A 15,269-nucleotide genomic window follows, 5' to 3' on the forward strand; every position below is an offset into this window, starting at 1 on the left:
CTCAGTACTTTTATGAAACCAATTTATAATTACTCACACTTTCTTATGAAAGATAGATCACAACGATAGCCCAGGATGAAGGAGAGAAGTGGAGGCGGATGGAAGTGGAGAGTGGAGGTTTGATAGAGGGAGGGTAAATGGGGGAAACATCCCTGTGAAGCATATTGCAAGGGTACAAGTGAAATCTATCAAGAATAGAACATAAATGTCTTAACACAATAATTAAGTAAATGAGGTAAAAGCTATGTTGACTAGTTTGATGTAAGCACTCCAAATTGTATAAAAAATCAACACACTGTACCCCACAAATCCATAAATGTATTCATGACCTATGTGTATATGACTTAATAAAAAGAAAAAATAAAGAAGATGTACATATGGCCATTAAGAATATGATCAGGTGTTTGGTATCACTAATGATCAGGGAAAACTTAATCAAGATCACATGTGATATTACTTAACATAATTAGACTGGCAAGAATAAAAAAATCTGACCTGTCAAGTGATGGAGAGAGTACAGATTAACATGATCTCTTGTATATTTCTGGGGAAGAATGAGGAATTACAGACTGGCTCAACAACTTTACAAAACAGTTTGGCACTGTCACTTAAAATTGATTACCGACATAAGCAATTCCAAATCCTAGATTTATAACCTAAAGAAACTTTTGTGTATACACTCCAGGAGACATACATGAGAATGTTCATAATAGCAAAAACCTGGAAGTAACTCAAATGCTCATCAATAGGCGAGTAGTTAAAAAAACCATAGTAGTTTGCACAGTAGAATATTATACAGCAGTCAAGATGAACGAACTACAGTCATGCCACAACGTGGATCAACCTTAGCATGTAATACTAACTGAACCAATTCTAGTCCCAAAAGACTACATAGAGCATAATATCTTTAATACTTCTTCCAGAAATATATAAACTCAACAAAACTATATAAGAGAAAACCAAGGGAAAACTCAACAAAACTATATAAGAGAAAACCAAGCATAATATCTTTAATACTTCTTCCAGAAATATATAAACTCAACAAAACTATATAAGAGAAAACCAAGTAAGATTCAGAATGATGGTTATCATGGAAGGGAAAATAGGGAAAGAGATAAAGGACACAAATAATTAGAAGTAGGTTCCTATCAAGGTCCTAGATTCATATTAATCATCCATCCACAATAAAAAGTATGTTTATGGGTACTTATGTTATTAAAATACAGTAATAAACTAATTAAAATAATTAACCTACTAATTAAAGAAGTATTTTTACTTCTTGGAGTGTACAATGGTTTTTAGGTACTTTACAGTTGTATTAACAGAACTAGATTAGTGAGCATTTGTGATTATAATTTCAGCCAACTTAACACTAACACTATCCTGAATAGTACAGAAATAAAAATCTGGGACAAAGACTGATGGCTATACCCTCTAACAGCAGCCAATTAATTTAGTATTTTGCTTACACACAGTTGAAATTGGTAAGGTGCCAATTTCAATCTCTTCAACTGCCTCGCTTATGACCTCTAAATAATTTCCCCTGAATGATTCTTAAGTAATCCAGAAGATCCAGAGAAGGAGAAGCAAAGCTGTGTTTCAAAGGCAGACGACTTGTGAGCAGCAGCTTGTAACTACTTCTGCTCTTCACTACTAAAAAGGGTCAGATTATGTGCTAAATCTAACTGCATCATGGTACTACAGAGGCTTTACTTATTTTGTACAATTAACTGGCCACTACCCATCATGGGAATAATGTGAATGGCACTGAAGTGAATCTGTTCCATGCACCCGCAGTATGTTCTAAGTCTATGAGGCACACATAGCATGGAGTTAAGTCACCAGGGACAGAAGGAAGAAATTAAATAGCAGGAGTATTCCTGAACATTACAGAAAAAAATTATTTTATGAAGTAAACACTAATTTCAAACCTACAGAAGTAACAGCAAGAATAAAATAATCACCAACAGGGAGCCCTGTGTAGGTGGATTCTCTTTCTCCCTGTGTAGGTGGATTCTCTTTCTCTTTTTTTCCATGTATTTTCTCTATATTTTTTATTTTACCTTCTGCAACTTCATCCAGTAACACAGTAATTTTCTTGTCTTCTAATAATCTATCTTTTAAAAATTTCATAAAGATCCCATTTGCCAATCCAGAATGCTGGATTTCAAAAGCTTCTGCTCCTTGACACCTTAAAAACAAAAGAAAGAAGTGAAATGAACTAGACACAGAAAGACAAATACCTTATGTTCTCACTTACAGGTGGAAGCTAAAAAACAATGAACTACTGAAGCAGGGGAATGGGGGTGCAGAGTGTGGGTTAAAGGATACATTGTTTCAGTCAGAAAGGAAGAAAAAATGGTAAGTATCTGAGGTTGTGGATATGTTAATTAACTTGATTTAGTCATTCTGCGTTGAACATATACATCATAGCATCACTTTGTACTCTATATACAATTATAATCTGTCAATATCCAATAAAAATATATTTTTTAAAAAGGCAACTTGCCACAGACGACTTCTGTATACTGCTGAGCCTCATTCTCTCTTCTGCCCCTCACTTGACATCCCTAATGAAAGAATTAATTTTTAAGCAGGAGCTAAATGCTTTCAGGCTTAGTGATAAGGTAGTATGAGATGATATTCTAAAGTCAATGTTTCAAAATTTTCAATATCAAGGAGGCAAATTTATGCTTAGATGTCTATAAATATTCTAGGCCTTTAATCTATAATCAAGAAGCAGCCAATCGTAGACTAAGGAATCTTCAACATAAACATAAAATTTTCTTACGTGGCATATCCAAACACAATATTGGCAGTGACTTTCAGTGCATCCAGGATTGGAATGGTATCATCATAATCATTTCTATTTATAAGGGGGAAAGAGAGAAGGGCAGATACAAATGTGAAGTTAAATGGCATTTTTACAAGAGTATATAAAATATAATGAGAAAATGAAATACTATTTTAATATATATAATTTATAACTATAGATTCAAATTATTTTTTAGTCAGCTACATATGTACCCCAAATAATCCAGGGCTCCCACACTATTAAGAGACTAGCCACGGGTCCTCAAACTTTTTAAACATGGGCCAGTTTACTGTCCCTCAGACCGTTGGAGGGCCGGACTATACTTTAAAAGGACAGACAGCGGCTAAGCAGGACAGGCAGCATGGGCAAAAACACCTGGTGGGCCGGATAAATGTCCTCGCCTGGACTAGACAGTCATATCTTTTCTCTCAGCTCTAAAATTGGAGTTATATTTGAAATCTGGCATTGAATTTTAATTGGTAAATGCTAGGAAAGCAAAAAATAGTAAATCTGGGGGCAATAGTCTTTGGTTCTATTCCTTAGTGAAAGCAATGGCAGACAAATGGGATCCAAATCTTCAAACACCTCCTTCAGCTGTACTTGTATCTCCAAGACCAGGACTGACTAGTGACAGAGCCCCTAACTCTGCAGTGTTGGTTTTAAGGCCTGAGGTAACAACTGCAACGATTAGCAGAGATGTGAAAAGGCATGTGGAAGAGCTGAATCTCTTGTAGTATGAGGATCCATGCCCTTTAGTTCTTCACTTATGTTCTATGGCAAATAGGAAAAGAATTAACATAATAGATATACATGGAGTAAACATATTTTCCTCTAGTACTGTTCTTTCAGTTTCAGTGCATAATCTGAAATTCACAAGCTCAAATGGTTCTTAGCATATCAGAGGTGTGCCCTAGGTTTAATTTGTCAAAGCTGATGTTTAACTCTAATAGAATTTTTAAAATATTAGAAATTTTACCTTTTCCTACACATATCCAACAAGAACACATTGAGTCCAGTTTCTTTTTCTTGCATCAATTTCAGTATATTTTGCACACACAGACAATTTTCAGACCTGTATGGATTTGGAGCATCAATAGGGACCATAAAGCTGTTTCCAAAGTTTTCATAACCATGTCCTGCATAATACAATAAGCCTGAGAAGAGAAAAAATAAGGTAGACATTAATTCTAAATATGATCTGAATATATATACATAGCATAATTTTTTTTAAACTATGAATTTTCTTTTCTTTTTTTTTTTTGAGACCGAGCCTCAAGCTGTCACACTGGGTAGAGTGCCGTTGCATCACAGCTCACAGCAACCTCCAACTCCTGGGCTCAAGCAAGTCTTCTGACTAAGCCTCCCAAGTAGCTGGGACCACAAGTGCCCGCCACAACACCCAACTATTTTTTGGTTGCAGCCGTTATTGCTGTTTTGGCGGGCCCAGGCTGGATTCGAACCTGCCACCTTAGGTGTACGTGGCTGGCCTCTTAGCCACTTGAGCCACAGGTGCCAAGCCCTATGAATTTTATTTTCTTCAAACTAATACAGGCCTACTTAACAAATAACCAATTATAAATATGGTCAATGTTAATTTGCATTTATAATCCTTTGGTCAACACTCTTTAGTTAAATTATGCATTTATAACATCAAAATGCCCAGTGTGGTAGCTCACACCTGTAATCCTAGCACTCTGGGAGGCTGAGATGGGTAGATTGCTTGAGATCATAAGTTCAAGACCAGACTGAGCAAGAGTGAGAATCCATCTCTAAAAAATAGCTGGGAGTTGTGGCAGGTGCCTGTAGTCCCAGCTACTAGGGAGGCTGAGGCAAGTCAATCACTTAAGCCTAGGAGTTTGAGGTTGATGTGAGCTATGATGCCACAGCACTCTACCCAGGGTGACAAAAAGTGAAATTCTATCTGAAACAAACACATCAAAATGCTGTCCAAAGTGTATTCTAATTTATAATATAACAGATTTATAACCAATGGTGTGATTGAAATGCAACTTTATCTTATGACATACAAAAAAGAGGTGGCTGAGGGCTTCTTTGACTACTCTGTCTCCTCCTTGAAGCTCCTTTAGGGCAGAGACAGTTTTACATTTATTCACGTATTCCTGGCATAGAGCAGGAGCTCAGTATTCAGTAGAACAAACATAATTCATATGAACAGCAACAAACTGCAAGAAATTCCACAGATATTACCAAAACCTGCAGCCACAAGGGGCACATGTGGCCCTCCAGATCCCCAAGTGTATCCCCTCAACTGAATCCAAACTTTACAGAACAAATCTCTTTATTAAAAGGATGTTTTGTAAAATGTGAATTCAATCAAAAGACCTCAATCAAGATCCAGAAGGCCTCATGTAGACCCAAGGCCCCAGCTTTCCCACTCAGTCTCATGAATTATTAATTTAAAATTTAGATTAACTTTAGGACTCCATAGAGGGGTCATATTTCCTTATGGGGAAATGATAGTATAAAAACTACACTAAGCAACCCTAAATGCTTTCTTGAAAGGAAGTTTGTTTTCAGCTATATAAAACAACAAAAATATCATCCATGTGAGACTGGGTGTGGTGGCTCATGCCTGTAATCCCAGCACTTTGGTTAAGTCAAGGCTGGAGGATCACTTGAGGCCCGGAGTCCGTGACGAGCCCAGGCAACACAGTGAGTCCTCAGGCAACACGGTGAGACCTCGAGACTTCATTTCTTTAAAAAAGAAATTAACTGGGTGTGGTGGCATGTCCCTATAGTCCCAGCTGCTTAGGAGACTGAGGCAGGAGGACTACTTAAAGCTCAGTAGTTAGGGGCTGCATTGAGCTATGACTGCACCACTGCACGCCAGCGAAAGCAATAGATCAAGACTCTGTCATAAAAGAATTAAATGATAAAATAAGATAAAATCAGTATGGATTTCCTAAAAAAAAAAAAAAAATTGACAGAAATGTTTTTGAAGACAAACTCCCCTAAGCTTTCAATCTCTAGAGCTCACTAATTTTGCTCTCTCAATATTTTGGATACAATGATTTCTATAAATAGTATTTTAAAGTTAATAGTAAAAGGCATTTAAAAAGGGAACTGAAAATAGCTAATCCCTTGTAATTATGGCCCCAGCTCTCCCAGCAGAGAATGTGGCTTTGAGAACTAAGGACAACTTGCTTTACCCTAATCCTAGAGGGTAGAATCCAGGTCGTGGTTTTCTTGAACATCTATTAAAATGAGGAAAATTACTCTTACATAAACAACATTTCTAGTAAAATGAGAAAATGGGTACACCCAATTATCCACTGTGGGCTTATACTATAGCTCATGTGCACCAAATATTATCGTGCAGGCACTGAGGGAAACGACAAGGACAAAGATGATAAAGTTCCTGTCCTCGAGGATCTTGCAACCTAGTTGGAGACTGAGGTGTGCTCATGGTATTAATCAACAATAGAGTCAGCATATAATTAACTGCCACAATCATGTTATTAGGGCAACAATGTATAAGATGAGCAAAGTGCAGAGAGGACTATCAGTAGAAGGTAAAACAATAAGCAATGGACTTGAGACAACAGGTGGAATTTAGAAAGGGGGAGAGAGGGAGTGTGTGCAAGAGAGACCACAGACATTATGGGCAGGAGAACAGAAACTAACCAGGGTTGGACATGGAATGATAGCTAAGAGAGACTGGCCTAGCAAGGAATTAAATTATGGTTGTAAATAAAAGTAAGAATGCACAGATATGCATTCATGATGCATATGCAATCATGATATGCAATCATGATGAAGGAAGTGGATCTAATTCAATAAGCAACAAAGATGAGGTAAGTGAAAAGATAACCACACAAGATGAGAAAAATATTTGCAAATCATTTATCTGATAAGGACAACCTGTTTCCAGAATAAATAAATTCTTAAACCCATGAAGAAAAAGAACAATAACCCAATTTTAAAATAGGCAAAGGATTTGAATAAATACTTGTCCAAAGAGAATATACAATTGGCAAATAAGCACAAGCAAAGATGTTTAACATCAACAGTCACTAGTGAAATGCAAATCCAAACCACAGTAGGATACCTCCTCACACTCAGGAGGATGGCTATCATAAGGAAGACAGTAACAAGTGTTGGCAAGGACGTAGAAAAATTGGAACCCTCAATAATTTCTGGTGGAAATGTAAAATGGTATTAAGAATTTTGAGAAGAACTTAACAGTTCCTCAAATAGGATTACTGTATGTCCCAGCAATTCCACTCCCAGGTATACAGGAGACTGGGAACTTATGTCAACATTACAATATGAAGACAAATGATCATGGCAACATTCATAATATCCCAAAATGTCTACTTGCTGATAAATGGGTAAACAAAATGTGGTATAATCATACAATGGAATGTCATCTGGCTCCAAAATAATTAAGTTCTAGTGCATAGTTACAATATGGATGAACCTTGAAAACAATTATGCTAAGTGAGAGAAGCCAGACATAAAAGGCCACATACTGAATGATTATTTATATGAAATATCCAGAATAAGGAAATCCACAGAGACACAAAGTGGATTCACAATTTCCAGGGGCTGAGGGCAGGAGGAAACGGAGTGACTGCCAATGGGCCTGGGGTTTCTTTTTGAAGTCATAAAAATACTCTGGAGTTAAGTAGTGGTGACTAAAGCCCAACTTTGTGGATACTAAAACCACTGAATTATACTTTATTGAGTAAAATTTATACTCTTCTATCAAAATATGACTCTATTTCCCATCAGTCTCTTTATTGCTTCTAGAGGGAGATAAACTTGTTTTTAACTTCCATGACTTTTCTACAGTTATTGTATCTCCTTTCTGTCCACCCAAACCATAACCAGTCCTCAAAGGTTATGTCACAGTTCAGAATCCTTGGCAGATTCTCACCTGATTTGCAGCACTCTCTCCTCCCTTGAAATGCTGCAGAGCACTTTCTGAGACTCACATACTGGCCTTTACTGACACTGTATAGTCCAAACCCACTTAGTTTTTTGGATAGAAAAACAATCGGCGCCTGTGGCTCAAGTGCCTAAAGCACCAGCCACATACACCTAAGGTGGCAGGTTCAAATCCAGCCTGGGCCTGCCAAGCAACAATGATGGCTGCAACCAAAAATAGCTGGGCATTGTGGTGGGCGCCTGTGGTCCCAGCTACTTGGGAGGCTGAGGCAGGAGACTCGCTTGAGCCCAGGAGGTGGAGGTTGCTGTGAGCTGTGATGCCACAGCACTCTACCCAGGGGGACAACTTGAGGCTCTGTCTCAAAAAAAAGAAAAGAAAAACAATCATGTTGATACTAATCTTTTACATTTGTACAGGCTGAGTATCCCTTAACCAAAATCTTTGGGACCAGAAGTGTTTTGCATCTGTGAGTTAGGGATACTCAACTTGTATAACATCTTCTTGGTTTTCAAGTACTTTCATGTACAGTCTAATTTTAATGCATATAACAACTTTTTAGTTTTTTTTAACAGATAAGAAAATTTAAATGATTAAATGATTTGTTTAAAACCATATAGTTGACAGGTGTTTGGACTCCATTTACAACTTGTTCCCCTCTTTTACTAAGGGTCTATAACTTCCTTAGGGGGACAGATTGTGCTCTTTTCTCCCTGAATCTCCCTCAGCATGCAGGATACTCCTTATCTGGACTATGGATATGATGGGACCTCAGTAAACACTGACTGGGTTGTAACAGATTACCAGTGCAAACTGATCATGACAGAGTCAGATCTGGAGTCTGACTTTTAGGAGCAATGATGCCATTTCAACAAGTGGTATTACTTAAAGACAACTGCCCAGTTATGGGTCATGTAACATATTCTGGGGAGAAGCAACAACATCAAGGGCAGGCTTAGCTTCCATTCATCCTGGGAAAAGCCAAGTACCATGGTTCCATGCTGCCAATGCCATACGTTCAGCCCTGCAACTGCTGATACTAGGGTACTGACACGAAAATACTTTTTCTCCTCCCCAAATGACTTAGAAAATAAGCATTTTGTATCAAAGTCTGCAACCAAATAATATCAAGAGGGATTAAGGACTTTAATGTAACAATAAACTAGTTCAAATCACTGCTTTTTAAAATTCCATCTCCAGTAATGCTTATTTATTTCAGTAACTATCCTATTACTCAAAGATAAAAGATAAAATGGATATCGTTTTAAATGTCAAAAAACCTAATGTAGTTAGAATTATAATTCCACAAATTAGATCTTTAGGGAATTTTATTTCTTAGGAACATGATTTTCAAGAATATAGTTTGTCACAGATAATTACTTTGTCTAAATGGAAGACTTCCCCACTTGCGTGAATTTGCACTCCACCTAGCACACTGCTCTCACTGGACAGCAACCACCACCAGCAGTGGACTTAGCTAGCACTTGCTATGTGCCAGGCATGGTTTCAAGATGCTCTTTAGTTACAACACCTCCTATAATCCTCACAACATACATATACCTCATAACAAGGTCGGTGGTGACATTATCACTCCCCTATTACAGATATAGAAACTGAGACACTGGGAGGTTTAAAGCCCACCGAAATACAAATGATTAATTAGTGACACAGCTGGAATGTGGATGCAGGCCACCTTAACCACACTGTGCTCTGTTATACTGTCTCTATAATTGACTACTGGAGTTTTTTTTTTTTAATTAATTAATTTATTTTTTGAGACAGAGTTTCACTTTGTCATCCTCAGTAGGTGCTGTGGCATCATAGCTCACAGCAATCTCAGATTCTTGGACTCAAGCCATTCTCTTGCCTCAGCCTCCTGAGTAGCTGGGGCTATAGGTGTCTGCTATAATGCCCGGCTATTTTTAGAGTGAGGGCCTTGCTCTGGCTCAGGATGGTCTTCAACTCCTGAGCTTAGGCGATCCACTCGGCCTCCCAGAGTGCTAGGATTACAGGCACGAGCCACTGCACCTGCCAACTATCAGAGTTTTAGTTAATTTTACTCTCAGAAAATATAAACGGTCAGTGTATCAGTTTTTACTACACTATTGTATAGTAAAATACACACTTTTTGCCCAAAGAAACCTTTGGCAAAACCTTAATACATAGAAACTGATGAAAACTGCATTTCCATGACTGAGGCCTGAAATAGAATATGATCTAGTCGAAAACACTAATCTAAAGATGAAAAAACATTTATATTTCTTTAGTAAGTTGTCAGAAACTATAACATTTTGAGCAATTTTAGTGTTCCAAGTATGAGGATAATTATTTATCTTGCTTATCCTGTAACAACTTCATTATTTAGGTCAATCCATGTTATAGATCTCTTTCGGCTTAGAAAAGTTAAATGACTCTACCACTGTCATACAGCTAGTAAGCAGAAAAGTCAGAGCTTTGAACACTTAGCTTACACACTGAATGACTCTGGGAGGGTAAATGAGGCTTTTGCCATATTCTGTCCAGACTCTAATATTCTTCTTCATAAAAGCACAGCTAGGCTTCAGCAAACCAATATAGCAAGGGATTTGGTGGGGTACATTTCAGGCCAAATAGTTACTTTTTTTTTTCCTGGCCGGGGCTGGGTTTGAACCTCTGGCATATGGGGCCAGCGCCCTAGTCCTTTGAGCCACAGGTGCCGCCCCAAAAAGTTACTCTTTATCCCAACTGTCTATATAAGATAACCAGAAACCTCTATCCTGATTTATCTTCTAGGACATGCAGTATAAGTCAGATATTCCTGTTTTCGGTTCTTGCTTTTGATTTTTTATATATGTTCAAAAGTGAATTATTTTCTGTTCTGTTGTAATTTCTTTTTTTTTTTTTTTGACAGAGCCTCAAGCTGTCCCCCTGGGTAGAGTGCCGTGGCATTACAGCTCACAGCAACCTCCAACTCCTGGGCTCAAGCGAGTCTCCTGCCTCCGCCTCCCAAGTAGCTGGGACTACAGGCGCCCGCCACAACGCCTGGCTATTTTTTTTTTTTTTTGGTTGCAGCCATCATTGTTGTTTGGCGGGTCTGGGCTGGGGATTCAAACCCGCCACCTTAGGTGTACGTGGCTGGTGCCTTAGCCGGTTGAGCTACAGGCGCCGAGCCTCTGTTGTAATTTCTATTTCTTTTACAAACCTGTGGGTAATATAAAAGGGCAAAAACTTGAGTCCCTTTGTTTTCCATATCTAAGCTTGCTCACACTGAAATTCCTGTGACTCTACCTTCCATCCTCCCCCCATCTCCCTTGAGTACTACAAGTCATCTAAGGTTATCAAATAGAGGTAAAGGCATAGTCCAAAAAAAAAAAATTAAAAGTTTCTTTATGATATGCCCTAAACCCTCAGGCCTCTACCACACTTACATTTAATGTAGATGTGTCTGGTGTTTGGGATATTCACAATACTTCAAAATATAATGCAGCCACCCTGTTAAGACACGAATCAGTAGGATTTAAAAATTTTCTAGCTTTCTTAAGCTCCCGTTTTGCTTTAATATGTCTCTTTATTCTGTACTCAAGATGATATTCTTTCAGTGGGGCAAAACTTTAGCCTAAACTAAAATCTTGACACAGCTTTTTATATTTCTGATTCTCTATTTAACAGGGGCAAAGAAAGGTTTTGATTTTAAAAGTCAAACGAAAAGCTTAAAAAGTTAAGAGGATGATGTCAATAAGAAATGAGAATAAACAATCAAGATGCAATTCTTCACATAATTCCCTCACTCTTTAAATACTTTACCAATCCAAAGAACTATACTGATCAATATTTTTCCCTTACACCTCATCACTTCCAGGGAAGGTTTGGAAACCTTTTTCTGTTTAAGCCATGTAAGCACCTTAAAAACTGAGAAAAAATTTATATAATATAAAAATGCTCAAACAGTTTACTTGATTCTAGACTGATAATATTGGTTAAGAATCCTTTGTCTACAACGCTTGGGATCAGAGGTGTTTTGTGTTTTAAGGTTTTCTGGATTTTGGAATATCTGCATATATATAACAACACATCTTGGGGACAGGACCCAAGTCTAAACATGAAAGTCGCTTATGTTTCATACACATCTTATACACATAGCTTAAATGTAATTTTATATAGTATTTAAATAATTTTGTGCATGAAACAAAGTTTTGATTGCAACCCATCATACGAGGTCAGGTGTGGAATATTCTACTTGTGGTATCATGTTAGCACTTGGAATGTTTTGGATTTTCCATTTCCAGATTAGAGATGCTCAATCTGTACAAGCCAATTACTAAGGGGTCATATTTGTATACTATATTCTTTCATATTTTCATAAGAAAAACAAATTGATTCACCTGTCAGCCATCACTTCATAATACTTACAGGTAAAGTCACATTATTACAACATCAGCACAATAGCTGAAATTCCAAATATGAAATTTTATCTTGCTAATTTCATTTGTAACACAAAGGAGGAAAACTCTTTTAAATAGGATTTTGAGACTTTTCCTATCCCTTCTACAGCAGTGTGGTAAATCTTCAAAAAATGATTTCTGTTCCATTAAAAATTCTACTATGAGAACCATTAGCAATTCTACCAAGATTATCTCATCATATCATTCTAATTATAAATAATAAAGCTAAATTCAGGAATTATTATTATTATCTTTTGGAGACAGAGTCTCACTATGTTGCCCTTGGTAGAGTGCTGTGGCACCATAGCTCCCAGCAACCTCAAACTCTTGGGCTTAAGCGATTCTCTTGCCTCAGCCTCCCCCAAGTAGCTGGGACCATAGGTGCTTGTCACAATGCCTCGCTATTTTTTTGTTGTAGTTGTCATTGTTGTTTAGCAAGTCTGGGCTAGGTTTGAACCCACCAGGCTTGGTGCATGTGGCTGGGACAGTAATCACTGTGCTATGGGTGCCAATCCTAAATTCAGGAATTATTAAAGTGGAATAATGTGAAAGACGTAGAAGACAAATTTATACTTTTTTAAGTTTATCACTTGCAAGCCTAACCACATGCCTGGAAATGTCACTTTCCTGGCAGGCCAACGTCACTGCACATTGTTATGGGAAGCACTATTTTACAAAACACAATTCAGAAGAGCTCACCAGCTGACCTTCCCATATTAACAGAACACATATTAAAAGAAATCAATTATATTCTGGCTCTTTAAAAATTCTTTATCACACATGCAGTGTTTTTTAACATGTTTAAGTAAAAGAATGAGAAAAACCAGTAAAAATTTATTATTACAATTTTTGTACAGTTGCAGCCTTAACTCTATGGGTATACAAATTGTTTTCACATGCCTCATTCACCAGCATTTCCTTATTCAATTCTAGTTCCCATTTTAAGACTAGAAAATACCATGCAATAGTTAGAAAAAGGAAAAGGAAACAAACAATGCACAGTCTGTCACATCCTTTTATACTAACCCCCTCCCCCAAACCACACATAGTAATTTTTACATATATGAATGTACATTTTGCTATTTGGTCATCAAGCTTTACTATATTGTAGCTCTAACAGTCAATAAGAAATCATGAAAGGCATGTTAAGAATTCTAATAATAATACTGTTTTGACAAAACAAGAAACACACAAGTAAAATCATTCAGCTAATTATTCATATGAAATGAAAATCAAACCTATCATTTTTAACAAGAAAAACTCCTCAGTCCATCAAGTTTAACTTACCTTTATCTGATTTTTTAACTCTTAACCTATATACAAGAAGAATGAGTAATTACAAAACCAAAGACTGTGTTGTAAATATCTTACCATATACTCCTTTGTCTAAAAGTAGTAAAAACTCATCCACAGCATTGCGCATTTCATATTCAGTGAGATCCAACAGAGAAACGACTTTGAAATCCAGCTGCCTTAGTAAGTTGGTCAGTTCATACACATCCACCAAAGGAGCTTTAAGTTTGGGGTGCTCCCAGTAATTCATATTTCCTATCAAAAGAGCAACCTTGTCCTTTGCTGTTAAAAAAAAAGGGAAAGGCATTTAAAGTAGGATTAAAACAAAACGTATGGATACAGTATCATTATAATGAAAAAGTATGCTTTAAGACTACATCATTTCATTTAAGATTTCATTTTAGAACTATTACTTTATGTTGCAATTTATGATGAATACAAGAGGCTAAAAAATGCAAACAACTGAAACTGAATTACTGACACTTTTGAAAACCAGGCAAAGGATATCTATTAGCTGTGTTTAAACCATAATTGGTAATATTAATTTTTTTTAATATTCAACTTATATATTCAAATTTTAATATTCAAATTACATTCAACATATAATATTCAACTAGACTTTTAAAGCAAATTTAAACCAGAAATATTTGAAATTGGGTTCCCATCAAATTAGGTTCTGTTTTGCTGAGAGGCTAAAAACAACTGAAATACCTAAAACAGGGACAAGGAAGAATTCCTATCAGAGCAAGGAAGGAGAAATCCCAGAGGTGAGAGAAAGAACTTCACAAGTACTTCATTCTTTGTTTCTGCAGTAGCCATGTGACATATTGTCTCTTCACAGCTCTTTAAAAATTATTTCCTGTTTGACTAAGATGAGTCTACTTTAGGGATATGTGAAGACTTTTTAAATGAATGTCTTAAGAGTTTGTTTTCTGAACTGAGACTGAGACTTTGCTAAAGATGTCTTCTCATGGAAATAGTTTTCTTACTTGTAAGAGGTAAAAGATCTGTGTCGATACCTTAAAAAGTATCAGCAAGCGTGATCAGGGTGTAGCCTGTCCAAAATGGCTGCGGAAGGCTGGACATAGCTTAGTGCTTAAAGAAGTCTTCAAAATTCTTTCTTTGATAGTCTAGAGTGGGGTAAAAGGTTAAAAACTCAAGACTATCTCATAACAATAGTAAGGTGTGATAACTTTTTTCTTCAGGACAGTGGGGTGCGTGCAGCATAAATCATAGCAGACACCAGTGCAGACATGCCAGGGAGATGGAGCGATGAGAGCACTCCAAGAGTCAGGCAGGTAGGGTGTAGGCCACTCCCCTGATGCAGGCCAGGACTTGTTGTCCAACCCCTAAAGTGCTGCAAAGCTACTGTGAATATTGTCCTTATAATGAATAGTCACATTTTTGACTCAATGTCTATAATATGTAATAGCTCTCATGTTTCAAATCACTAAGACGATTAAATTTCACCAAAAATCTCTGTTGAAATTTCTTTCCTTTATAGAATACTTAAGACTAGTGTTTAAAGCTAGCCCCATATCAAAGAATGGGACTCTTTCAAAGAGGCTTAACATTCCACTTTGTGAAAAGCCTCAATAATTTTGTCATGCTATCTTCATTTTGTTTACATTTAGAGATTTTCAGCAAATTGTCTTTTTTATAAATATGTGCATTTTAGATAAAAATAAAATGATACTTATGCAATATTTTTAGTTCAATGAAAAAGGTGAGAATACTCAGGATGGCTTTCAATAGGAGACAAAAATAACACTTAGTATCACTTGTATTTCCCTTTTTAAATTTTCTTTTCTTTTCTTTTTTTTTTTTTTTT

General features: G+C 36.8%; 1 protein-coding gene across 1 annotated transcript in view; it reads right to left on the reverse strand.

Annotated features, from left to right (window-relative positions):
• The window catches only part of MALT1 (MALT1 paracaspase), a 70,092-nt gene that overhangs the window by 10,273 nt on the left and 44,550 nt on the right, over window positions 1–15,269 (reverse strand). The window contains exons 8-11 of the mRNA XM_003788472.3: window positions 13,517–13,720; window positions 3,792–3,969; window positions 2,792–2,866; window positions 2,064–2,191 (exon numbers count right to left, since the gene is read on the reverse strand). Coding sequence (XP_003788520.1) covers window positions 2,064–2,191; window positions 2,792–2,866; window positions 3,792–3,969; window positions 13,517–13,720 — 585 coding nt within the window. The remainder of the gene's footprint in view (window positions 1–2,063; window positions 2,192–2,791; window positions 2,867–3,791; window positions 3,970–13,516; window positions 13,721–15,269) is intronic.

This window comes from Otolemur garnettii, unplaced genomic scaffold, assembly GCF_000181295.1.
Source record: "Otolemur garnettii isolate 467f Iridium unplaced genomic scaffold, OtoGar3 scaffold00027, whole genome shotgun sequence".
Lineage (NCBI taxonomy): Eukaryota > Metazoa > Chordata > Mammalia > Primates > Galagidae > Otolemur > Otolemur garnettii.